The sequence below is a fragment of the Sphaeramia orbicularis genome, chromosome 21 (genome assembly GCF_902148855.1).
Source record: "Sphaeramia orbicularis chromosome 21, fSphaOr1.1, whole genome shotgun sequence".
Classification (NCBI taxonomy): Eukaryota; Metazoa; Chordata; class Actinopteri; order Kurtiformes; family Apogonidae; genus Sphaeramia; species Sphaeramia orbicularis.
In genome coordinates, this window is record NC_043977.1 from 59,845,201 (window position 1) to 59,871,875 (window position 26,675).

The 26,675-nt window shown below is 46.7% G+C and overlaps 1 protein-coding gene across 1 annotated transcript in view; it reads right to left on the minus strand.

The window, feature by feature from the left end:
- The window catches only part of LOC115412092 (tensin-like), a 52,258-nt gene that overhangs the window by 23,474 nt on the left and 2,109 nt on the right, over positions 1-26,675 (minus strand). Inside the window, exons 3-5 of the mRNA XM_030124385.1 lie at positions 21,577-21,615; positions 20,229-20,273; positions 3,885-3,934 (exon numbers count right to left, since the gene is read on the minus strand). Of these exons, the coding sequence (XP_029980245.1) occupies positions 3,885-3,934; positions 20,229-20,273; positions 21,577-21,615 (134 nt within the window). The remainder of the gene's footprint in view (positions 1-3,884; positions 3,935-20,228; positions 20,274-21,576; positions 21,616-26,675) is intronic.

Below are 26,675 nucleotides of genomic sequence, written 5' to 3' on the forward strand. Positions count from 1 at the left end.
ATTCGGGCACTCAAACTCCCCCACCACGATAAGGTGGCAGTTCAAGGGGGAGAGTGCAAATTCACCCCGGTGAATGAGAGGGTCGTGTCCCTGCACCTTCGGGTCGGGGACAGGTGCCTCACTGTTGTCTCGGCCTACGGGCCAAACAGCAGTGCAGAGTACCCGGCCTTCTTGAAGTCCTTGGGAGGGGTGCTGGATGGTGCTCCGACTGGAGACTCCATTGTTCTCCTGGGTGACTTCAATGCCCACGTGGGCAACGACAGTGAGACCTGGAGGGGGGTGACAAACACAAACAATAACAAACACCATGTTCGAACACAGGGATGTCCATAAGTGCACTTGGCACCAGGACACCCTAGGCCGGAGGTCGATGATCGACTTCATTGTCGTATCATCAGACCTCTGACCGCATGTTTTGGATACCCGGGTGAAGAGAGGGGCAGAGCTGTCAACCGATCACCACCTGGTGGTGAGTTGGATCCGCTGGCGAAGGAGGAAACCGGACCGACTCGGCAGGCCCAAACGTGTTGTGAGGGTCTGTTGGGAACGTCTGGCTGAACCCGATGTCAGTGCTTCAACTCCCACCTCCAGGAGAGCTTCTCCCAGATCCCGGGGGAGGCTGGGGACATTGAGTCCCAGTGGACCATGTTCTCCACCATTGTCGAAGCGGCTGCTCGGAGCTGTGGTCACAAGGTCTCCGGTGCCTGTCGTGGCGGCAATCCCTGAACCCAGTGGTGGACCCCGGAAGTAAGGGATGCCGTCAAGCAGAAGAAGGAGTCTTATCGAGCCTTGTTGGCCCGTGGGACTCCTGAGGCAGCTGATGGGTACCGGAAGGCCAAGCGAGCTGCAGCCCGAGCAGTTGTGGAGGCAAAAACTCGGGTCTGGGTGGAGTTTGGGGAGGCCATGGAGGAGGACTATCGGTCGGCCTCGAGGAAATTCTGGCAAACCATCCGGCGCCTCAGAAGGGGAAAGCAGTGCGCCACCAACACTGTTTACAGTGGAAGTGGGGAGCTGCTGACCTCGACTGGGGATGTTGTCGGACGGTGGAAGGAATACTTCGAGGATCTCCTCAATCCCACTGTCACGTCTTCCATGGAGGAAGCAGAGGCTGAGGTCTCAGAGGTGGACTGGTCCATCACCCAAGCTGAAGTCACCGAGGTGGTTGGACAGCTCCTCGGTGGCAGGGCACCGGGGGTGGATGAGATTCGCCCTGAGTACCTTAAGTCTCTGGATGTGCAGGGACTGTCTTGGTTGACACGTCTCTGTAACATCGCGTGGCGGTCGGGGACAGTACCTCCGGATTGGCAGACCGGGGTGGTGGTCCCCCTTTTTAAGAAGGGGGACCGGAGGATGTGCTCCAACTACAGGGGGATCACACTCCTCAGCCTCCCGGGGAAAGTCTATTCCAAGGTACTGGAGAGGAGGATCCGACTGATAGTCGAACCTCGGATCCAGGAGGAACAATGCGATTTTCGTCCCGGTCGTGGAACGCTGGACCAGCTCTATACTCTTCATCAGGTGCTCGAGGGTTCATGGGAGTTCGCCCAACCGGTCCACATGTGTTTTGTGGATCTGGAGAAGGCGTTCGACCGTGTCCCTCGTGGTATTCTGTGGGGGGTGCTTCGGGAGTATGGGGTCTGGGGCCCTTTGCTAAGGGCAGTCCGGTCCTTGTATGACTGAAGCAGGAGCCTGGTTCACATTGCCGGCAGTAAGTCAGACCTGTTCCAGGTGCACATTGGTCTCCGGCAGGGTTGCCCTCTGTCACCGGTTCTGTTCATTATTTTTAGGGACAGAATTTCCAGGCGCAGCCAGGGGCCGGAGGGGGTCCGGTTTGGGGACCACAGGATTTCATCTCTGCTTTTTGCAGACGACGTTGTCCTGTTGGCCTCATCAAACCTGGACCTTCAGCGTGTCCTGGGGCGGTTTGCAGCCGAGTGTGAAGCGAGCGGGATGAGGATCAGCACCTCCAAATCCGAGACCATGGTTCTTGACCGGAAAAAGGTGGTTTGCCCTCTCCGGGGTCGGTGGGGAGTCTTTGCCCCAAGTGGAGGAGTTTAAGTATCTTGGGGTCTTGTTCACGAGTGAGGGAAGGATGGAGTGTGAGATTGACAGACGGATCGGTGCAGCGTCTGCAGTGATGCAGTCGCTGTACCGGTCGGTTGTGGTTCAGAAGGAGCTGAGCCGAGAGGAGAAGCTCTGGATTTACCGTCAGTCTACGTTCCTACCCTCACCTATGGTCATGAACTTTGGGTCAGGACCGAAAGGACAAGATCCCGGATACAAGCGGTCCAAATGAGTTTCCTCCGCAGGGTGGCTGGGCGCACCCTTAGGGATAGGGTGAGGAGTTCAGTCACCAGGGAGGAGCTCAGAGTAGAGCCGCTGCTCCTCTGCGTCGAGAGGGGCCAGCTGAGGTGGCTCGGGCATTTGTTTCGGATGCCTCCTGGACGCCTCCCTGGGGAGGTGTTCCGGGCATGTCCCACCGGGAGGAGACCTCGGGGTCCCCCCGGAAGAGCTGGAGGAGGTGTCGGGGGAGAGGGAAGTCTGGGCATCCCTGGTTAGACTGTTACCCCCGCGACCCGGCCCCAGATAAACGGTGGATAATGGATGGATGGAATTTACACTGACTTCACCTGTGGTTGGGAGGTAAGGGGGGTGAGCAAGATCTGTTAAAGGGCTCTGATGAACTGGTCTACATTAGTCCTGGTGTCTGTGGAGGGGGAACATGCTGCCTGTTTGTTGTTGTTTTTGGGTGTGTGAAAAAAATAAAAGCAAAGTATTTTTCCAACTACTGATGGCTTTAATTTGACTCAGGCAATACGGCTATCTGGCCAAAGTAAGAAGACCAGTAACTTCTTACACTAACCCTGACCCTTACCCTGACCCTGACCCTAACCCTGACCCTGACCCTGACCCTTACCCTGACCCTAACCCTAACCCGAAACCTAACCCGAAACCTAACCCGAAACCTAACCCTAACCCTGACCCTGACCCTAACCCTAAACCTGACCCTGACCCTGACCCCAACCCTAAATCTGACCCTGACCCTGACCCTAACCCTGACCCTAACCCTGACCCTGACCCTAACCCTAACCCTGACCCTAACCCTGACCCTTACCCTGACCCTTACCCTAACCCTGACCCTGACCCTGACCCTTACCCTGACCCTGACCCTAACCCTAACCCGAAACCTAACCCGAAACCTAACCCTAACCCTGACCCTGACCCTAACCCTAAACCTGACCCTGACCCTGACCCCAACCCTAAATCTGACCCTGACCCTAACCCTGACCCTAACCCTGACCCTGACCCTAACCCTAACCCTGACCCTAACCCTGACCCTTACCCTGACCCTTACCATGACCCTGACCCTGACCCTTACCCTGACCCTAACCCTGACCCTGACCCTAACCCTGACCCTAACCCTAACCCTAAACCTGACCCTGACCCTAACCCTAAACCTGACCCTAACCCTAAATCTGACCCTGACTCTGACCCTAACCCTGACCCTAACCCTAAACCTGACCCTGACCCTAACCCTGACCCTAACCCTAACCCTAAATCTGACCCGGACCCTGACCCTAACCCTGACCCTGATCCTACCCTGACCCTAAACCTAAACCCTGACCCTAACTGTAAACCCTGACCCTAACCCTAAACCCTGACCCTAACCCTGACCCTAACCCTAAACCCTGACCCTAACCCTGACCCTGACCCTGACCCTAACCCTGACCCTGACCCTGACCCTGACCCTGACCCTGACCCTAACCCTGACCCTAACCCTTACCCTGACCCTAACCCTAACAGTCATGGTGTGGAAATGCAGTGTCGGTCCCAAACAGAAGGATTTGGACCTAAATGTGTGAACGGATGGAGAACAGCTGTACCTGGAGGTTTTCCGCCTGGAGTCCATGCTCTTTGAAGATTTGGTTGAACCCTGAAAAACACACAAGACGACTGTATTCAATGTCTTTACATTTATAGAACATGTTAGAAAGAAAGAAAGAAAGAAAGAAAGAAAGAAAGAAAGAAAGAAAGAACTTTGTAACATCCACAGTCTGTTCAGTCGTTTCTGTCCAAAAGTACTCTGACACTGACACAGTTCGGAGGTTTTTTTGTTCAACACCACTGTGGACTTCAAGCTTCAGTTCAATGGGTTTAGTCCTGGAGGGCCGAAAGGCCTAAAGGACCAAAAGGACCACAAGGCCTGGAGGACCACAAGGTCTAAAGAACCACAAGGCCTGGAGGACCAAAAGGCCTGGAAGACAACAAGGCCTAAAGGACCAAAAGGCCTAAATGACCACAAGGTCTAAAGGACCAAAAGGCCTAAAGGACCACAAAGCCCGGAGGACCAAAAGGCCTAAAGGACCAAAAGGCCTGGAAGACCACAAGGCCTAAAGGACCAAAAGGCCTGGAGGACCACAAGGCCATTTCCGTATGTTTACAGGTTGACCACTTTGTGTATCGTGAGTCCACAGTTTCAGTCGGACCTTTGATGTCCTCTGTGGGACACTGGGGTGGCCTAGAGGGAGGGGACATCATAGACTAAGTGAAAGACTGGCATTAGCCCCAGCGGTCAAGCAGGACTGGGATTAGCCCAGGTCTAGAAGGTTCTAGACCAGATCTTCCCCTTAGACTTTAACTCGTTCACCGATTCTGAGAACACGTGTGGTGAACTGAACGAACTATGACAGAAAAACCTGACTGGCTGACCTGACTGACAGATGGAATCAAGAGAGGGAAAGAGGCAGGAGATGCACATGGAGAACTGGAGGAAATCTGCACCGATGTAACAACCAGGCCAGATGATGGCGTTCATCTCCACAACCACCCAAGAAGGTCGACAGAATGAGTTACAATCCATTCAGATGAACAGACACAGATGATTAGAGACAAACTGCCAGATGTGCAGAAGGGGGGAACCCTAACCCTAACCCTTGGATTAAGGCGTTCCTGGAAACAGTGCTGAAGCAGACCCTGCACTGGGTGACTTTAGGAGAGTTTTGGTCTCCTGCCCCTCCCTCAGTATGTTAGCAGAGATAGAGGACAAAGCAAATACTAGATGTGCACCTGATGAGGATGCACTACATGAGCATGTACCTGTGTTTGGGCCTGACATTGAAAGTAAATTCCCCCTTCTAATGAAGTCCACTGAATTGTGTGACCCCTCCCTAAGGAAAAAAGAGTTTCTTATCTGCTTAGGATGAAGGACTTGTGGAAGATGAGAGTAGGGCAAGATCCGACATGGGATCAACCAACACAAGTTCAGAAGCTCAGTAGAACCCCCACCCCCCAGATGAGGTGATCAGTGGTAGGTCTCCAATCATGCACACATTACTGACCACCTAGACCGAGAATCAGAGAAAAAAGAAAGTGAGGAGAAGGAACTAACCTCTGTCCAATCCTGACTGGCCAGAGCTCAACGTAACGAGCAGAGAGATAAAGTTAACCAAAGTAAAACGAATACAAAACGAAAGCCACAGATCTGGAATTTACCCATGTGGGGCAAATAAAGGCATATCTTATCTTATCTTATCAGATAACAAACTATGATGCACCAGACCCTTACACGATGCTAAATGCTATGGACCCGAAGCCCCGCCCCACTACTTCCTGAACTTAAGGTGGGTCCTTTATTTCCTGTCTTTCATTTTTGGACACACTGATTAATCCAGGTGTGTCTGCTACTTGTTGGGACAACTGATTGATTAGACACACCTGGATTAATCAGTGTGTCCAAAAATGAAAGAAAGGAAATAAAGGACCCACCTTAAGTTCAGGAAGTAGTGGGGCGGGGCTTAGAGTCCATTGCTCCTGAGCATTCCCATTTCACCTGTATGGATCTGGCAGATGCCTTCTTCTGTGTCCCATTGGCAGGAGACTCTCAGGGCATGTTTGAATTCACATCCTGGGAAAACAGTTCACCTACACAAGGTTACCACAAGCATTTCTTGGTTCCCCTTCCATTTTTAACTATACTGGGTGTTGTGCGACTACATTCTGTAGACGATATTCAGATTGCAGTAAAATCCTACTGCAGTCAAGCCAGCTGACTCTCCTTTTTGCGAAGTCCAGCCAGCCACTCCAACATTTCAAGTGCTCCCGTATTACAGACTTTACAGCAAATACACGGAGGTGGTTGAGAAAGTCAGCACTAGGATGCTACAGCGTGGACCATCTTCCGGTTTTCAAAATAAAATGTGGGTTATTGATGGGCAATAAACAGACGTGTCAGTGTGAGTCTTCACTGGTTTTTAACCATTCTATCGTCCGCGGTGACTTGCCGTACATGTTTGCTGGAAGTGGTGATTCAGGAAACACCCCAGACCCTTTGAACAGATTAAAACATTTTGTTTCCATCTCTTCAATAAATGTTTATCTTGTATTGAGCTAAAATGCTAACATTTACAATGTTAATTTCCTTAAAAATAAGGAAATTATTCAAATGTAATAAAAGAGGTGTAACTCAACCAGCCCATGTAGTACTATGATCCTGCACTGATTTTGAGTCAATAGGTCACATGACCTGGAAGCTATTGAGCTGAAATGCTAATATTTACACTAAAAAAATCATTAAACATAGCAACAGTGTTAAAACGTCACAAAAATGACTGTAACTCATTTTTGTGACGTTTTAACACTGTTGCTATTTTTAATGATTTTTTTAGATTAAAGCCAGCCACAGTATGAGGTGTAATGTAGTTTCTGGGGTTGATGACTTAGGGTCAAACTGTTACACCTGATTCCTGTGGTCTGGTGTTCCTGTTGACAGCATGAATCACCCTGAAAGGAGATCAGAATTATCCCTCAGCCCTGCAGTGGACAAAACGAGCAGAACATGCCTCTGTTGGACAAAAGGAGCAGAACATGCCTCTGTTGGACAAAAAGGCAGAACATGCCTCTGTTGGACAAAAGGAGCAGAACATGCCTCTGTTGGACAAAAGAAGCAGAACATGCCTCTGTTGGACAAAAGGAGCAGAACATGCCTCTGTTGGACAAAAGAGGCAGAACATGCCTCTGTTGGACAAAGAAGCAGAACAGGCCTCTGTTGGACAAAAGGAGCAGAACATGCCTCTGTTGGACAAAAGGAGCAGAACATGCCTCTGCTGGACGAAGGGAGCAGAACATGCCTCTGTTGGACAAAAAAGGCAGATCATGCCTCTGTTGGACAAAAGAGGCAGAACATGCCTCTGTTGGACAAAAAAGGCAGAACATGCCTCTGTTGGACAAAAGAGGCAGAACATGCCTCTGTTGGACAAAAAAGGCAGAACATGCCTCTGTTGGACAAAAGAGGCAGAACATGCCTCTGTTGGACAAAAAAGGCAGAACATGCCTCTGTTGGACAAAAGGAGCAGAACATGTCTCTGTTGGACAAAGGAAGCAGAACATGCCTCTGTTGGACGAAGGGAGCAGAACATGCCTCTGTTGGACAAAAAAGGCAGATCATGCCTCTGTTGGACAAAAGAGGCAGAACATGCCTCTGTTGGACAAAAAAGGCAGAACACGCCTCTGTTGGACAAAAGAAGCAGAACATGCCTCTGTTGGAAAAAAGAGGCAGAACATGCCTCTGTTGGACAAAAAAGGCAGAACATGCCTCTGTTGGACAAAAGAGGGAGAACATGCCTCTGTTGGACAAAAAGGCAGAACATGCCTCTGTTGGAAAAAAGAGGCAGAACATGCCTCTGTTGAACAAAAAAGGCAGAACATGCCTCTGTTGGACAAAAGAGGGAGAACATGCCTCTGTTGGAAAAAACAGGCAGAACATGCCTCTGTTGGACAAAAGGAGCAGAACATGCCTCTGTTGGAGTAAAACATGCCCTATCTACAGCATGTCCATTAAATGGTCCACAGTACTATAAACTCTTCCATTTGGATGTGTATGAAATGAGCAGCTTTGAACGACAGAGGAGGATCCGACTGAAAAACACTGATGGAATACTGTTCAAATATGGGATAATAACCAGATAGGCCATCCAACATGTGTGCAACATGTAGCAGCAAAGTGGAAGTGGAGGATGGTGGAGGTTGGTTGGAGGTGGAGGAGGGTGGATGTGGGGGATGGTGGAGGTGCAGGTTGGTGGAGTTGGTTGGAGGTGCAGGGTGGTGGATGGTGCAGGTCCTGCAGATGAACCATGTCTGAAGGTGTTCAGTCTGTCTGGTTCTACTCTGCCTGAGGGCATACCCTCCCCCTCAGACCAGCTGAAACAGGGGTCAAAGGGCACATGGAGTCATTGTGTGTGTGTGTGTGTGGGGGGGGGGGGGGGGGGGGGTCACATGCACACAGGAGGGGGGGCAGGTCTGGACTGGTTTTAACCTAGGCCACAGAGGCTGCAGGGGATGGACATCAGCTGGACGTCTGTCCATCTGTCCAAGAACTTTGCCATGCACCTGATAAGTCAGGCCATGGGGGGGCAGTGATGCACCTGATAAGTCAGGCCATGGGGGGGCAGTGATGCACCTGATAAGTCAGGCCATGGGGGGCAGTAGTGCACCTGATAAGTCAGGCCATGGGGGGGCAGTAGTGCACCTGATAAGTCAGGCCATGGGGGGGCAGTAGTGCACTTGATAAGTCAGGCCATGGGGGGACAGTAGTGATCTGGTAAGTCAGGCCATGGGGGGGCAGTAGTGCACCTGATAAGTGTGGTTTTCAAGTGTGTACTTGTTCTGTTTGAAATCTTCTCCATGGTTTAAACTCTGATGCATTATTTCCTGAAGGACAGAATATGAAGGACACCTGTCCTTCTGTGGGTCTGCTCTGGACCAGACCATGAGCTGGACCAAGACCAGACAAGGTACAGCTAGACCAGGACCAGTCCAATACCTAGGACAGGCTGAGACCAAGACCAGTCCAAGACCTAGGAAAGACTGAGATCAAGACCAGTCCAAGACCTAGGACAGTCTGAGACCAGGACCAGTCCAAGACCTAGGAAAGACTGAGACCAGGATCAGTCCAAGACCTAGGAAAGACTGAGACCAAGACCAGTCCAAGACCTAGGACAGTCTGAGACCAGGACCAGTCCAAGACCTAGGAAAGACTGAGACCAGGATCAGTCCAAGACCTAGGAAAGACTGAGACCAAGACCAGTCCAAGACCTAGGACAGACTGAGACCAAGACCAGTCCAAGACCTAGGACAGTCTGAGACCAGGACCAGTCCAAGACCTAGGAAAGACTGAGACCAGGATCAGTCCAAGACTTAGGAAAGACTGAGACCAAGACCAGTCCAAGACCTAGGACAGACTGAGACCAAGACCAGTCCAAGACCTAGGACAGTCTGAGACAAGGACCCATCCAAGACCTTGGAAAGACTGAGACCAGGATCAGTCCAAGACCTAGGAAAGACTGAGACCAAGACCAGTCCAAGACTTAGGACAGACTGAGACCAAGACCAGTCCAAGACCTAGGAAAGACTGAGACCAGGACTAGTCCAAGACCTAGGAAAGACTGAGACCAGGACCAGTCCAAGACCTAGGAAAGACTGAGACCAAGACCAGTCCATGACCTAGGACAGACTGAGACCAAGACCAGTCTAAGACCTAGGAAAGACTGAGAGCAGGACCAGTCCAAGACCTAGGACAGACTGAGACCAAGACCAGTCCAAGACCAAGGACAGACTGAGACCAAGACCAGTCCAAGACCTAGGACAGAGTTAGATTCAGGCCAGACTTAGATCCCATTAAATCCACAGACTGTTTCCTTCTCTAAATACTGCACAAGTTCTGTTTTCATCAGGGTTTGTTTTTTTGAACTGTCTGTCTGTTTGTTTGTTTGTTTGTTTGTTTGTCTGTCTGTTTGTCTGTTTGTTTGTTTATTGGTCTGTTTATTTGTCTGTTTGTTTGTTTGTTTGTCTGTTTGTTTATTTGTCTGTTTGTATGTTTGTTTATTTGTCTGTTTGTTTATTTGTCTGTTTGTCTGTTTGTTTGTCTGTTTATTTGTCTGTTTGTTTATTTGTCTGTTTGTTTGTTTGTTTGTCTGTTTGTTTATTTGTCTGTTTGTATGTTTGTTTATTTGTCTGTTTGTTTATTTGTCTGTTTGTCTGTTTGTTTGTCTGTTTATTTGTCTGTTTGTTTATTTGTCTGTTTGTCTGTTTGTTTGTCTGTTTGTTTATTTGTCTGTTTGTTTGTTTATTTGTCTGTTTGTTTATTTGTCTGTTTGTTTATCTGTTTGTTTGTTTATCTGTTTGTTTGTTTGTCTGTTTGCAGATAATTCAAACAGTTCTGGATGGAATTGGATGACATTTTCAGTAAATGTTGATACTGGCACAAGGAAGGAATGATTAAATTTTGGTGGTGATGGGGGGGGTTGGGGGGGGGGCATTGCCATCTGCCTTGGTTTCTGCGCTAGACCTTCAAAAGATTCAGGTTGAACCTTGAACTCTGCTCCAAACTCCATGAGAACACAAAACTAGACTGAGACCTTTTCTACAGGACATTCCATATGTCACTCAACTGGTGGGCGGTCCTCTGCTTTTCTACAGTAACCACGCCCACTTTGAATTTCTGACCAATTGTACAACAGTTCTCACACACAGTACGAGAAGAAAAGTCCCGCCCAGAGGGTGAGTAAAGACACATGAGTCCAGACCAGAACCACAACAGTCCAGTCCAGAACCCTGTTCATGAGTCTAGAACAGAACCCTCTTCATGAGTCCAGAACAGAACCCTGTTCATGAACGGAACCCTGGTGTGAACCCCAGTCCATGACACGTGGATTTCCTCTGTGGTTAGTGAAAGGAAAAGATCCAAAACCTGTGATGAACATGTGATCGCTGCAGGAAAAGATGAAACACAGAAAACTCCTCAACAGAGACAAAAACAACAGTTTGTGTGAAAAACATGAGTGAGACCGTCCAACCAGTAGAAGAAACAAACAGAACCATGACAACACACGTTTGAAGAGGAAAGAAGGGTCAGGGTTAGTTTAAGGGTTAGGGTGAGTTTAAGGGTTAGCATTACTGTTAGTGTTAGTATTAGTCTTAGGGTGTTAGTGTTAGTCTTAGGGTGTTAGTGTTAGCATTAGTGTTAGTTTTAGGGTTTTAGCATTAGTCTTAGGGTGTTAGCATTAGTCTTAGGGTATTAGTGTTAGTGTTAGCGTTAGCATCAGTGTTAGTCTTAGGGTGTTAGTGTTAGTCTTAGGGTGTTAGTGTTAGTCTTAGGGTGTTAGTGGTAGTCTTAGGATGTTAGTGGTAGTCTTAGGATGTTAGTGATAGTCTTAGGATGTTAGTGGTAGTCTTAGGGTGTTAGTGGTAGTCTTAGGGTGTTAGGGTGTTAGTGGTAGTCTTAGGGTGTTAGTGGTAGTCTTAGGATGTTAGTGATAGTCTTAGGATGTTAGTGGTAGTCTTAGGGTGTTAGTGGTAGTCTTAAGGTGTTAGTGGTAGTCTTAGGATGTTAGTGGTAGTCTTAGGATGTTAGTGGTAGTCCTTAGGGTGTTAGTGGTAGTCTTAGGATGTTAGTGATAGTCTTAGGATGTTAGTGGTAGTCTTAGGGTGTTAGAATTAGTCTTAGGGTATTAGTGTTAGTGTTAGCGTTAGCATCAGTGTTAGTCTTAGGGTGTTAGTGTTAGTCTTAGGGTGTTAGTGGTAGTCTTAGGGTGTTAGTGGTAGTCTTAGGATGTTAGTGATAGTCTTAGGATGTTAGTGGTAGTCTTAGGGTGTTAGTGGTATTCTTAGGGTGTTAGGGTGTTAGTGGTAGTCTTAGGGTGTTAGTGGTAGTCTTAGGATGTTAGTGATAGTCTTAGGATGTTAGTGGTAGTCTTAGGGTGTTAGGGTGTTAGTGGTAGTCTTAAGGTGTTAGTGGTAGTCTTAGGATGTTAGTGGTAGTCTTAGGATGTTAGTGGTAGTCCTTAGAGTGTTAGTGGTAGTCTTAGGATGTTAGTGATAGTCTTAGGATGTTAGTGGTAGTCCTTAGGGTGTTAGTGGTAGTCTTAGGGTGTTAGTGGTAGTCTTAGGGTCTTAGGGTGTTAGTGGTAGTCTTAGGGTGTTAGTGGTAGTCTTAGGATGTTAGTGATAGTCTTAGGATGTTAGTGGTAGTCTTAGGGTGTTAGTGGTAGTCTTAGGATGTTAGCGTTAGCATTAGCGTTAGTCTTAGGGTGTTAGTATTAGTCTTAGGGTGTTAGCATTAGTCTTAGGGTGTTAGCATTACTCTTAGGGTGTTAGCATTAGTCTTAGGGTATTAGTGTTAGTGTTAGCATTAGCATCAGTGTTAGTCTTAGGGTGTTAGTGGTAGTCTTAGGATGTTAGTGATAGTCTTAGGATGTTAGTGGTAGTCTTAGGATGTTAGTGGTAGTCTTAGGGTGTTAGTGGTAGTCTTAGGGTGTTAGTGGTAGTCTTAGGATGTTAGCGTTAGCATTAGTGTTAGTCTTAGGGTGTTAGCATTAGTCTTAGGGTGTTAGCATTAGTCTTAGGGTGTTAGCATTAGTCTTAGGGTATTAGTGTTAGTGTTAGCATTAGCATCAGTGTTAGTCTTAGGGTGTTAGTGTTAGTCTTAGGGTGTTAGTGTTAGTCTTAGGATGTTAGTGATAGTCTTAGGATGTTAGTGGTAGTCTTAGGATGTTAGTGGTAGTCTTAGGGTGTTAGTGGTAGTCTTAGGATGTGAGTGGTAGTCTTAGGATGTTAGTGGTAGTCTTAGGGTGTTAGTGGTAGTCTTAGGATGTTAGTGGTAGTCTTAGGGTGTTAGTGGTAGTCTTAGGGTGTTAGTGGTAGTCTTAGGGTGTTAGTGGTAGTCCTTAGGGTGTTAGTGGTAGTCTTAGGATGTTAGTTGTAGTCCTTAGGATGTTAGTGGTAGTCTTAGGATGTTAGTGGTAGTCCTTAGGATGTTAGTGGTAGTCTTAGGATGTGAGTGGTAGTCTTAGGGTGTTAGTGGTAGTCTTAGGGTGTTAGTGGTAGTCTTAGGATGTTAGTGGTAGTCTTAGGGTGTTAGTGGTAGTCCTTAGGATGTTAGTGGTAGTCTTAGGATGTTAGTGGTAGTCTTAGGGTGTTGGTGGTAGTCTTAGGGTGTTAGTGGTAGTCTTAGGGTGTTAGTGATAGTCTTAGGGTGTTAGTGATAGTCTTAGGGTGTTAGTGGTAGTCTTAGGATATTAGTGATAATCTTAGGATGTTAGTGGTAGTCTTAGGGTGTTAGTGGTAGTCTTAGGATGTTAGTGTTAGCATTAGTGTTAGTCTTAGGGTGTTAGCATTAGTCTTAGGGTGTTAGCATTAGTCTTAGGGTATTAGTGTTAGTGTTAGCGTTAGCATCAGTGTTAGTCTTAGGGTGTTAGTGTTAGTCTTAGGGTGTTAGTGGTAGTCTTAGGATGTTAGTGATAGTCTTAGGGTGTTAGTGGTAGTCTTAGGTTGTTAGTGGTAGTCTTAGGGTGTTAGTGGTAGTCTTAGGGTGTTAGTGGTAGTCTTAGGATGTTAGTGGTAGTCTTAGGGTGTTAGTGGCAGTCTTAGGGTGTTAGTGGTAGTCCTTAGGATGTTAGTGGTAGTCTTAGGATGTTAGTGGTAGTCCTTAGGATGTTAGTGGTAGTCTTAGGATGTTAGTGGTAGTCTTAGGGTGTTAGTGGTAGTCTTAGGATGTTAGTGGTAGTCTTAGGGTGTTAGTGGCAGTCTTGGGGTGTTGGTGGTAGTCTTAGGATGTTAGTGGTAGTCTTAGGATGTTAGTGGTAGTCTTAGGGTGTTAGTCGTAGTCTTAGGATGTTAGTGGTAGTCCTTAGGATGTTAGTGGTAGTCTTAGGGTGTTAGTGGTAGTCTTAGGGTGTTGGTGGTAGTCCTTAGGATGTTAGTGGTAGTCTTAGGATGTTAGTGGTAGTCTTAGGGTGTTACTGGTAGTCTTAGGGTGTTAGTGGTAGTCTTAGGGTGTTAGTGGTAGTCTTAGGGTGTTAGTGGTAGTCTTAGGATGTTAGTGGTAGTCTTAGGGTGTTAGTGGTAGTCTTAGGATGTTAGTGGTTGTCCTTAGGATGTTAGTGGTAGTCTTAGGGTGTTAGTGGTAGTCTTAGGATGTTAGTGGTAGTCCTTAGGATGTTAGTGGTAGTCTTAGGATGTTAGTGGTAGTCCTTAGGATGTTAGTGGTAGTCTTAGGATGTTAGTGGTAGTCTTAGGGTGTTAGTGGTAGTCCTAGGATGTTAGTGGTAGTCCTTAGGATGTTAGTGGTAGTCTTAGGGTGTTAGTGGTAGTCTTAGGGTGTTAGTGGTAGTCTTAGGGTGTTAGTGGTAGTCCTAGGATGTTAGTGGTAGCCCTTAGGATGTTAGTGGTAGTCTTAGGATGTTAGTGGTAGTCTTAGGATGTTAGTGGTAGTCTTAGGGTGTTAGTGGTAGTCTTAGGGTGTTAGTGGTAGTCTTAGGGTGTTAGTGGTAGTCCTTAGGGTGTTAGTGGTAGTCTTAGGATGTTAGTTGTAGTCCTTAGGATGTTAGTGGTAGTCTTAGGATGTTAGTGGTAGTCCTTAGGATGTTAGTGGTAGTCTTAGGATGTGAGTGGTAGTCTTAGGGTGTTAGTGGTAGTCTTAGGGTGTTAGTGGTAGTCTTAGGATGTTAGTGGTAGTCTTAGGGTGTTAGTGGTAGTCCTTAGGATGTTAGTGGTAGTCTTAGGATGTTAGTGGTAGTCTTAGGGTGTTGGTGGTAGTCTTAGGGTGTTAGTGGTAGTCTTAGGGTGTTAGTGATAGTCTTAGGGTGTTAGTGATAGTCTTAGGGTGTTAGTGGTAGTCTTAGGATATTAGTGATAATCTTAGGATGTTAGTTGTAGTCTTAGGGTGTTAGTGGTAGTCTTAGGATGTTAGTGTTAGCATTAGTGTTAGTCTTAGGGTGTTAGCATTAGTCTTAGGGTGTTAGCATTAGTCTTAGGGTATTAGTGTTAGTGTTAGCGTTAGCATCAGTGTTAGTCTTAGGGTGTTAGTGTTAGTCTTAGGGTGTTAGTGGTAGTCTTAGGATGTTAGTGATAGTCTTAGGGTGTTAGTGGTAGTCTTAGGTTGTTAGTGGTAGTCTTAGGGTGTTAGTGGTAGTCTTAGGATGTTAGTGGTAGTCTTAGGGTGTTAGTGGCAGTCTTAGGGTGTTAGTGGTAGTCCTTAGGATGTTAGTGGTAGTCTTATGATGTTAGTGGTAGTCCTTAGGATGTTAGTGGTAGTCTTAGGATGTTAGTGGTAGTCTTAGGGTGTTAGTGGTAGTCTTAGGATGTTAGTGGTAGTCTTAGGGTGTTTGTGGCAGTCTTGGGGTGTTGGTGGTAGTCTTAGGATGTTAGTGGTAGTCTTAGGATGTTAGTGGTAGTCTTAGGGTGTTAGTCGTAGTCTTAGGATGTTAGTGGTAGTCCTTAGGATGTTAGTGGTAGTCTTAGGGTGTTAGTGGTAGTCTTAGGGTGTTGGTGGTAGTCCTTAGGATGTTAGTGGTAGTCTTAGGATGTTAGTGGTAGTCTTAGGGTGTTACTGGTAGTCTTAGGGTGTTAGTGGTAGTCTTAGGGTGTTAGTGGTAGTCTTAGGGTGTTAGTGGTAGTCTTAGGATGTTAGTGGTAGTCTTAGGGTGTTAGTGGTAGTCTTAGGATGTTAGTGGTTTTCCTTAGGATGTTAGTGGTAGTCTTAGGGTGTTAGTGGTAGTCTTAGGATGTTAGTGGTAGTCCTTAGGATGTTAGTGGTAGTCTTAGGATGTTAGTGGTAGTCTTAGGGTGTTAGTGGTAGTCTTAGGGTGTTAGTGGTAGTCTTAGGGTGTTAGTGGTAGTCTTAGGATGTTAGTGGTAGTCTTAGGGTGTTAGTGGTAGTCTTAGGATGTTAGTGGTTGTCCTTAGGATGTTAGTGGTAGTCTTAGGGTGTTAGTGGTAGTCTTAGGATGTTAGTGGTAGTCCTTAGGATGTTAGTGGTAGTCTTAGGATGTTAGTGGTAGTCCTTAGGATGTTAGTGGTAGTCTTAGGGTGTTAGTGGTAGTCTTAGGGTGTTAGTGGTAGTCCTAGGATGTTAGTGGTAGTCCTTAGGATGTTAGTGGTAGTCTTAGGGTGTTAGTGGTAGTCTTAGGGTGTTAGTGGTAGTCTTAGGGTGTTAGTGGTAGTCTTAGGATGTTAGTGGTAGTCTTAGGGTGTTAGTGGTAGTCTTAGGATGTTAGTGGTTGTCCTTAGGATGTTAGTGGTAGTCTTAGGGTGTTAGTGGTAGTCTTAGGATGTTAGTGGTAGTCCTTAGGATGTTAGTGGTAGTCTTAGGATGTTAGTGGTAGTCCTTAGGATGTTAGTGGTAGTCTTAGGGTGTTAGTGGTAGTCTTAGGGTGTTAGTGGTAGTCCTAGGATGTTAGTGGTAGTCCTTAGGATGTTAGTGGTAGTCTTAGGGTGTTAGTGGTAGTCTTAGGGTGTTAGTGGTAGTCTTAGGGTGTTAGTGGTAGTCTTAGGGTGTTAGTGGTAGTCTTAGGGTGTTAGTGGTAGTCTTAGGATGTTAGTTAAACTCTGGTTCAGTCCAACCAGTGGAACTTGGACCGAAACAAACTCAGCTGTTACAAACCAAGACGACCACGGTTCCTCCTGGTTGTCCTGTTGTAAATACATCCCATAATATACTCCTCCTGGTCTCCATGGTGTCCTACCTTCCTCCACAGGTGACCTGTACTCCATCTCCAAAGCCGTTTCCTTAAAGACCCTCCTCGGTTCATGGGTCTGTGCTCTGTAGACCGCCCTTGGTCAAACCACTCCCTTTGCTTTGACTCCAGAACCGTTTGAGGAGGTTCTGCTCACACTGGTTCTACTGTAGGAGGTTCTGCTCACACTGGTTCTACTGTAGGAGGTTCTGCTCACACTGGTTCTTCTTTAGGAGGTTCTGCTCACACTGGTTCTACTGTAGGAGGTTCTGCTCACTCTGAGTCTCCTTTAGGAGGTTCTGCTCACACTGGTTCTACTGTAGAAGGTTCTGCTCACACTGGTTCTTCTTTAGGAGATTCTGCTCATACTGGTTCTCCTTTAGGAGGTTCTGCTTACACTGGTTCTCCTTTAGGAGGTTCTGCTAACACTGGTTCTTCTTTAGGAGGTTCTGCTGACACTGGTTCTCCTTTAGGAGGTTCTGCTTACACTGGTTCTCCTTTAGGAGGTTCTGCTTACACTGGTTCTTCTTTAGGAGGTTCTGCTCACACTGGTTCTCCTTTAGGAGGTTCTGCTTACACTGGTTCTTCTTTAGGAGGTTCTGCTCACACTGGTTCTCCTTTAGGAGGTTCTGCTTACACTGGTTCTCCTTTAGGAGGTTCTGCTCACACTGGTTCTACTGTAGGAGGTTCTGCTCTCCAGTTCCAGTTCCAGCTGCGTCTCCAGTTCCTTCCACCGTCTCTCCTCTGGTTCTTGGCTCTGTCTGTGTTTTGCTCTGCCCTCCCTCTTTTCCACTCCTCCCTCCCTCCCTTCCACTCCACCCACTCTCCCTCTGACTACTATCACGTTATCCCCCCATGTTCATCCTTTTCTTCCTTTTTTTCCTTTTCTTTATTTGAGTTGATTCAAAGCCTTTAAACCACCCTTCAGTTTAGCAGAACTGAAACACAAACAGCTCCTGATTCAACCGCACACGGCCTTCACTACAGGGTTACTACAGGGTTACTGTTCAGGGTTACTACAGGGTTACTGTTCAGGGTTACTACAGGGTTACTGTTCTGGGTTACTACAGGGTTACTGTTTAGGGTTACTACAGGGTTACTGTTCTGGGTTACTACAGGGTTACTGTTCTGGGTTACTACAGGGTTACTGTTCTGGGTTACTACAGGGTTACTGTTCAGGGTTACTACAGTCACATGTTTGTCATAAGTGGGTTCCTAACACAAGGTCATTCTCATCTATAGTTTTATTTATATTCCGATGTTCCACACAGGTCAGTTGGATCTGAGTAATTGAAACAGTGACAGTTGAAAATACACTCGTCCTCTGTTGTGCTGTCGTGTTGTTTTCTGTTGAGCTTCGTACAAATTATAAAAGATAAAAGGAACTGTAAAGAAAAGGACAGTTCTACAAACACACAAGTTCATGAAGTCAGTGCATCATCAGTCACATGTCTCAGTGACTTCACAGTAAAAACATTCACCAGGGTTCAGGTTCAGGTTTTGGTTCAGGTTCAGGTTCAGGTTTAGGTTTAGGTTCAGGTTCAGGTTCAGGTTCAGGTTCAGGTTCAAGTTCAAACACATTCATCCACTGCAGACTGAACAGACAAGTGATCAGAGGAAACACTGGAAACACAGACACTGAAACACCAACAGCAGAACGGACCAATAAACAGCTGGGTTTGAGGTTCAGATCCAACATTTGATTCTCAGCATTTACCATAAACAAACTAATTATGAACTGAAGCTCAGAAAAGCCCCCACAGATGATCGATAACCATCTTCCTCTTATCTGGGGCCGGGTCACGGGCGCAACAGTCTAAGCAGGGATGCCCAGACTTCCCTCTCCAGACTCCTCCCTCTCCTCAGACTCCTCCCCCAGCTCTTCTGGGGGGACTCCGAGGCATTCCAGTTCAGCCCACAGACATAGTCTGTCCAGCGTGTCCTAGGTCTTCCCCAGGGGCTCCTCCCAGTGGGACATGCCTGGAGCACCTCCCCAGGGAGGAGTCCAGGAGGATCTGAACCAGATGTCTGATCCACCTCAGCTGAACTAGTGCATGTGTTTGGATGGTGGGAGGAGCTGGAGTACCCGGAGAGAACCCACGCAGACACGGGGAGAACATGCAAACTCCTTCTGTAGTTATATATATATATATATATATATATATATATATATATATATATATATATATATATATACTAATAAACATCCATTAGCTCAGTGTTTATATCTCTCAGTAAGAAGTTGCAGCTTTCACAGTTACAGACTGATGAGGTACAGGGAGACAAAGACCATCAGAAGAAATCCTTCAAACAGAACCAGAGTTTCACAGTCCCAGGTACCCCCTAAACAGGTCTACAGAAGAGGTTCACAGTCCCAGGTACCCCCTAAAGAGGTCTACAGGAGAGGTTCACAGTCCCAGGTACCCCCTAAAGAGGTCTACAGGAGAGGTTCATAGTCCCAGGTACCCCCTAAAGAGGTCTACAGCAGATGTTCACAGTCCCAGGTACCCCCTAAAGAGGTCTACAGAAGAGGTTCATAGTCCCAGGTACCCCCTAAAGAGGTCTACAGGAGAGGTTCACAGTCCCAGGTAAGTAGAGGTAAGGAGAAGAAACAAGGGGTTCTCCACCAACCAGCTTAGGTCTACTGTCAATGGAAGGGTACCAGGGGGACAACAGACCCACCAGGGTACCAAGGGAAGAACAACAGACCCACCCAGGGTACCAAGGGGAGAACAGACCCACCAGGGTACCAAGGGGACAACAGACCCACCAGGGTACCAAGGGGACAACAGACCCACCCAGGGTACCAAGGGGACAACAGACCCACCAGGGTACCGAGGGAAGAACAACAGACCCACCAGGGTACCAAGGGGACAACAGACCCACCAGGGTACTGAGGGAAGAACAACAGACCCACCAGGGTACCAAGGGGACAACAGACCCACCAGGGTACCAAGGGGACAACAGACCCACCAGGGTACCAAGGGGACAACATACCCACCCAGGACTGAGACTGACCAATACTGGAAGAGTATCTGAGACAAAGAGGAAACACAGAACACTAACACCCAGTGGCTGATAGACGCACAGGCAGAGCCCAGCCCACTTCAGAATCAGATCCAGTGGTCATCACCCAACAGATGTCCAAACAAGAGTGTCCAAAATGAAGAGCTGGACAGCACCAGGGCTGACATGATCCACACCGACTGGACTAAGAAGATGACTGCACTCCATGGACGCCTAGCAGTGCAGATGAACCAGCTGATAATGTGTGGAACCACCCAGAGTGGGTAACCCAGGGCCGGACAGTCCACCCAGAGTGGGTAACCCAGGGCCGGACAGTCCACCCAGAGTGGGTAACCCAGGGCCGGACAGTCCACCCAGAGTGGGTAACCCAGGACCGGACAGTCCACCCAGAGTGGGTAACCCAGGACTGGACAGTCTACAGCAGAGACATAAGGACGTCATTGGACCAGATAAATGTGGGTTGAACCTCCTGAAGGGAAAATTCCAGATGTGCAGGACAGTTACAAATACCTGCAGATCCAACAAGTGATCTAATCAAAGGTTCTTCAATCATAATGTGTTGAGTTAAATCAGGTTAAATCAATCGACCTGTCCAACAGATCAGTAACTCCCATTAGCTGAAGGGACAGACTCAGGTGGACCATACAAAGGTCCTGAATGAAGGTGGACAGTCCAATGGAAGCAGACACTTACCATCACACCTACGTCACACCTGAGCGGGACTTCAGGACTGGGAGCCTAGGACACACAAAGACAAAGACAAAGACAAAGACAGAAACAAACAAAGACAGAAACAACATTTAGATTCACTGGGTGCACTCATGGCATAGGCATTATCATGTCATTGTCAGGTCCCTAACCCTGACCCTAACCCTGACCCTGAAGAAGAAAAACAGCAGCTGATGACAGAGAATATTCTGAGGTTTATGGACAGACAAACAGCTACAGAAACAACACCATCGTAAACCAGTGGGACCAGAAGGACATCACCACCCTGAACCCTGTCCACATCTGGACCTCCAGATCTTCTTCTCTACAGACCATGTCCTTCCATCTGTTACATGAGCTCAGTGTCTCAGTATCTCTTTGGACGAACTGACCAAATTACAGCCCACTGTTTGGGAACAGCAGAGGATTCTGGGTAATATAATATAATATAATATAATATAATATAATATAATGGGAGTTTCCACTCTGGGAAATGAGAGGAAATGAACCACAGCTAAAAATACACCAGGACTGGTGGACCCTGGTCCACTATGGACCTGGTCCACTATAGACCACAGAACAGGACTGAGGCTGGTGGACCCTGGTCCACTATGGACCATAGAACAGGACTGAGGCTGGTGGACCCTGGTCCACTATAGACCACAGAACAGGACTAAGGCTGGTGGACCCTGGTCCACTATAGACTGTAGAACAGGACTGAGACTGGTGGACCCTGGTCCACTATAGACCACAGAACAGGACTGAGGCTGGTGGACCCTGGTCCACTATGGACCACAGAACAGGACTGAGGCTGGTGGACCCTGGTCCACTATGGACCGTAGAACAGGATTGAGGCTGGTGGACCCTGGTCCACTATAGACCATAGAACAGGACTGAGGCTGGTGGACCCTGGTCCACTATAGACCGTAGAACAGGACTGAGGCTGGTGGACCCTGGTCCACTATGGACCGTAGAACAGGAGTGAGGCTGGTGGACCCTGGTCCACTATAGACCATAGAACAGGACTGAGGCTGGTGTACCCTGGTCCACTATGGACCGTAGAACAGGACTGAGGCTGGTGGACCCTGGTCCACTATAGACCGTAGAACAGGACTGAGGCTGGTGGACCCTGGTCCACTATGGACCGTAGAACAGGATTGAGGCTGGTGGACCCTGGTCCACTATAGACCATAGAACAGGACTGAGGCTGGTGGACCCTGGTCCACTATGGACCGTAGAACAGGATTGAGGCTGGTGGACCTGTTCGTCTAACGAGTCCAGAATATTCAATGAGCATGAGCAACAGTTATCAGAACAAACAACAGGTACTCACCAGCTGATAATTAGAAGGTGGAACACAGGATGAAGACACCTACAAAAGCAAACAGAACAAACACAGTCTGTTTAGAACACAGAACAAACACAGTCTGTTTAAAACACAGAACTCTATGTTTAAGTGTAGGTTCAAAATGTTCCTTTAGATCACAGGTGTCAAACTCCGGTCCTCGAGGGCCGGTATCCTGCATGTTTTAGATATGTCCCTCTTCCAACACACTTGGTTCAGTAAATGAGCAGCTCACCATCATGCTCTGCAGAAGCCTGATAATGATGTAATGGCTTCCAGGTGTGCTGGGAGAGGGAAATATCTAAAACTTGCAGGATACCGGCCCTCGAGGACCGGAGTTTGACACCCCTGCTTTAAATGAATCTGAGAGTTAGTTCAGCTCAGGCTGATCTGAGTTCTGCTGATATAGGCTGATGGACACTGAGCTCTGATCTGATACACCTCCTCTCTGCTCTGCTCCTCCTCCTCCTCTATCACCTCCTCTCTGCTCTGCTCCTCCTCCTCCTCCTCTATCACCTCCTCTCTGCTCCTCCTCCTCCTCTCTGACCTCCTCTCTGCTCCTCTTTCTCCCTGACCTTTTTTCTCCTAATTTTCTCTTCTGTTTACGTCCCAGTGAATTCATGTTACTGACTTGACTTTTTTCCCTGGAGTTTCTGTGCTTTATCGCATCACAGGTTTTCCCTGGATCCTCACAGGTTTTCCCTGGATCCTCACAGGTTTTCCCTGGATCCTCTCTGGACCTGCTTCTGTGCTCCTGCCTCTCTGCTCCTTCATCGTCATCACTCTCTTCTCCATATACAGCTCTGACAGTGTTTATTCTATAGTTCCATGGATGTTCTGGTCCAGTTTTCTGTGCATCAGTTCCATCCATGTGTCTCCCCGTACCTCCCCCCTTCTCCCCTTCTCCCCCAGTCTCTCTCTGTCTCTATCGCTCTCTCTTTTCTCCTCCTTTACTCTCTCTCTTTAACCCCAACTGGTCAAGGCAGATGGTCATCCTTCAGGAGTCTGGGTCTGCTCCAGGTTTAACCCGTTAAAGGGAAGTTTTTCCTTCCACTTCACTCACTAGTGTTTACTCTCTCTCTCTCTCTCTCTCTCTCTCTCTCTTCTCTCACTAGTCTCGCTCTCTCTCTCTCTCTCTCTCTCTCTTCTCTCACTAGTCTCTCTCTCTCTCTCTCTCTCTCTCTTCTGTCACTAGTGTTTGTTGGTTTCTGTAAATTGCCTTCAGTCTGGTTTGGACCAACTATGTAAAGTGTCATGAGAGAACTTTTGTTATGATTTGGCGCTATAGAAATAAAATTTGATTGAGAACAAACAGTCTGTTTAGAACACAGTTAGAACTAAAAAAGCACTTGGAGAGGGTGGGACTCCATCAAGGCAGATCTGCCCCCCCATTTCACCACCCAAATGTTATCATTTTTTCCCTTGTGCCACTATCAACATTTCCTGAAAATGTGATTGATTGATGTATTTATTTCAAACATGAATGTCAAACAGAAGAAAATAAATAAACAAAACACTTAAACATAAGACATATAATACATATTCGAAAAGGAGTGAGAAAAAGTACAACTTATAAACTCCACCCCTTCTCCTTCTATAATTAATAACAATAATAAGCTTCCTTGTCTAATCAGATCTATACACTATGCCATAATATGACTGATACTTACTAGTAAATAATTTGGTTTCTGGCTTTATGTTATTATGATCAAATATAATATGATTTACATAAACACATAATACAATAACACATATATGTCAATACATATTCATACACAGATCTATACACACATATATGCCTACATATATACACACACACATACACACTTATACATACATATACACACACTTACACACATACTTGTACGTCATTAGAACCCCCAGTGTTCCCCCCCCCCCCCCCCCCCCCCCCCCTCCCTGTACGTCTGTAAAACTGTGTCTTTGTTCATCTTTTTAAATTCTTTCCTGCTCGGTCGTTGCTTTAACTCTATATTAAATCTGTTCCACAGTCTCACCCCTCTGACTGAAACACAAAAAACCCTTCTTAGTCGTGCATATTAAGGGAATTTTAAAGTTAATTTTCCCCCTTAAATCATAACCCCCCCTCATGAATACTGAATAATTTCTGTATATTTGTTGGTAATAGATTATTTTTGTCTTTGTCCATTATTGGAGCTGTTTGATGGTCCACAGTGTCTGTGAACTGGAGTCAATTGGACTGTAAGAATAATGAGTGTGTGTTCCTGGTAGACAACAGTAGGAATGATCCTCTGCTCTTTTTTGAATAATAGTTCATGTCTGTGGTGAGCTCTGGTGGTTGTTACTCCAGACCTCAGCCCAGTCCTGTAAATATGGTGAAACTAGGGAACAGTACAGAGTGTGAAGTGACTTGTGATCCAGAACCTTCTTTGCTTTATTTATTATTTCGATGCTTCTGCAGAATTTAGTTTGTACATGCTTGATATTGGCTTTCCAACTGATTCTGTCATCAGTGGTTACCCCCAGAAATTTTATTTCATGTACTGTCTCTATTTCAATTCCGTCTATTTTTATTTTTACCTGTAAATTATTTCTACAATTACCAAATATTATTATTTTTGTCTTGCTAAGATTTAATGATAACCTGTTTCTGTCAAACCACATTTTTACTTTGTTCATTTCTGTAGTGACTTCCTCCTGTCATTTTTGTAAGTTATCCCCAGAGCAGAAAATATTTGTGTCATCAGCAAAGAACATGAAGTGCAATACCTTAGAAGCTTTACATATTTCATTTATATACAGAAGAAAAAAATTAGGACCCAATACTGACCCCTGGGGGACCCCACAAGCAATGTCCAAACATGATGAATCACAGTCACCCAATTTCCCAAACTGCCGTCTGCCACTTAAATATCTTTTTTACCCAGTCCAGCATAATCCCCCTTATGTCATACCGTTCCAGTTTAGTGAGTAATATTTTATGGTTGATGGTGTCAAAGGCTTTTTTTAAATCAATAAATATTCCAAAGGCATATTGTTTATTATCTACAGCATTTGTGATTTCTGTTGTTGCCTCAGTTATTGCCAGTGCTGTTGCTCTGTTTGTCCTGAACCCGTACTGATTCTCTGCCAGTATTTTGTGCTTTTCTAGGAATGTGTCCAGTCTGTTGTTGAAAAGTTTTTCCAGTATTTTTTTAAAACTGTGGCAGTCAAAATCCGTCCATAACTTTTTCAGTTAATTTGTAAGCAAACAAGCAAACAAGCAAACAAACAAACAAACAAACAAACAAACAAACAAACCCCAATGAAAAACCAAGTGTTCATTGAACTCAGAGCTCCTCCTTCCCCCTGAACGCTGTGCATGTGTGGATCGACTATTTCTGTTTAAATTCAACAGTTTCCAGGTTGTTCCATACACAGAAACAGTTGAATCTGGTCCCAGTCATGTGTCTGTCCAATTAGATTCAATTCACATCAATATTAGTTGAGTTCTAATTTTAAATGTGTGGGAAATGGGATTTTCAGTGTTCAGTGTAAATGTCCACAGAGTCCACATTCCACAGTGGATGTGAACAATTTAGTTCCACATACAAGAGATTGTTCTAAGCTACAGGTGGATCCAACTGGAGGAGAATCGGAGTCGTTTGGAATTTTTGATGAATTTTGGAAAATGTCTCATTGATGACAGATGGAAAACTGTAGATGTTGTGACCTTGCTGTGACCTTGAACTTTGTCCTACTGGGACCAAAATGGACTGGGTTGGTCCCAGGGCCTAGGCCTATCTGTGGGGAAGATCTGGGAAAGATGGGTGGAAGAGTTTTACACTAAAGATGAAAACAAACAAACACACACACACACACACACACACACAAAGCAAAGTGATCCCAATACCTCCTGGAGGAGGAAATAAACACAAATGAACAAACACATCTGACGAAATGAGTCCAAAAGGAAAGGACATGTTGAAGGTGTGTTTCCTCATTGAAGCCACCTCTAAATGGGACCATTGAGAACCATTAGGAACCATTAGACAGTCCCTGGTTTGTTCCCATGTGTCTGTATCAGAACGTCAGTAATGACGTCGAAGAAATCAGTGATGTTTGTTTTCACAGAACCACAGACATAAACCCATATCTGGTCCCCACAGGTCCTGTTCTGGACCTCAGTACTGGTCTATGTTTACTAGGTCCCCACGGGGCCTGTTCTGGACCTCAGTACTGGTCTATGTTTACCAGGTCCCCATGGGGCCTGTTCTGGACCTCAGTCCATGGACACACTCATGTCCATCAGAGGACACTTTCAGTCCAGGACAATGGGGTCTGGACCAGAGCTGAGGGTTCAGAGTCCAACCCAAATCCATCCATGGTCCTGGGTTCCAGGTGGACCAGAACACCCCCAGACTGGGTTCCAGTTGGACCAGAACCTGCCTTCAGGTCCTGGTACTCAGAACTGATCTGAACACAGTGTTCTCAGGGGGACACTGCAGACCCCCAGACCTAACCCTAACCCTAACCCCAGACCTGATCCTAACCCTAAACCCCCAGACCTGACCCTAACCCTAACCCCAGACCTGACCCTAACCCCAGACCTGACCCAAACCCTAACCCCCCAGACCTGACCCTAACCCTAACCCCCCAGACCTGACCCTAACCCTAACCCCCTACACCTGACCCTAACCCCAACCCCCCAGACCTGACCCTAACCCCAACCCCCAAGACCTGACCCTAACCCTAACCCCCTACACCTGACCCTAACCCCAACCCCCCAGACCTGACCCTAACCCCAGACCTGAAGGCTCTTCTATTCTGCTCTGATTCCTCAGTTCTTAATGTTGGTTTCACAGATGAACCCTGACCCGAACTTTCTGTAAACTCCACCCCCTAAAAAAGTGTGAAACAATAACAACAACAACAACAACAACAACAACAACAACAACAAGAAGTCTGTACAGCAGAGAATAAAAACATGAGTGGAAGGAAGGATCTGGTTTGGATCCAACGAAAAAACAAACACAGACAGAAAGACACGTCCAACACACACTGAGTCTGGAATAACACACGCTGACAAAAGCACACACACACACACACACACACACACACACACACTA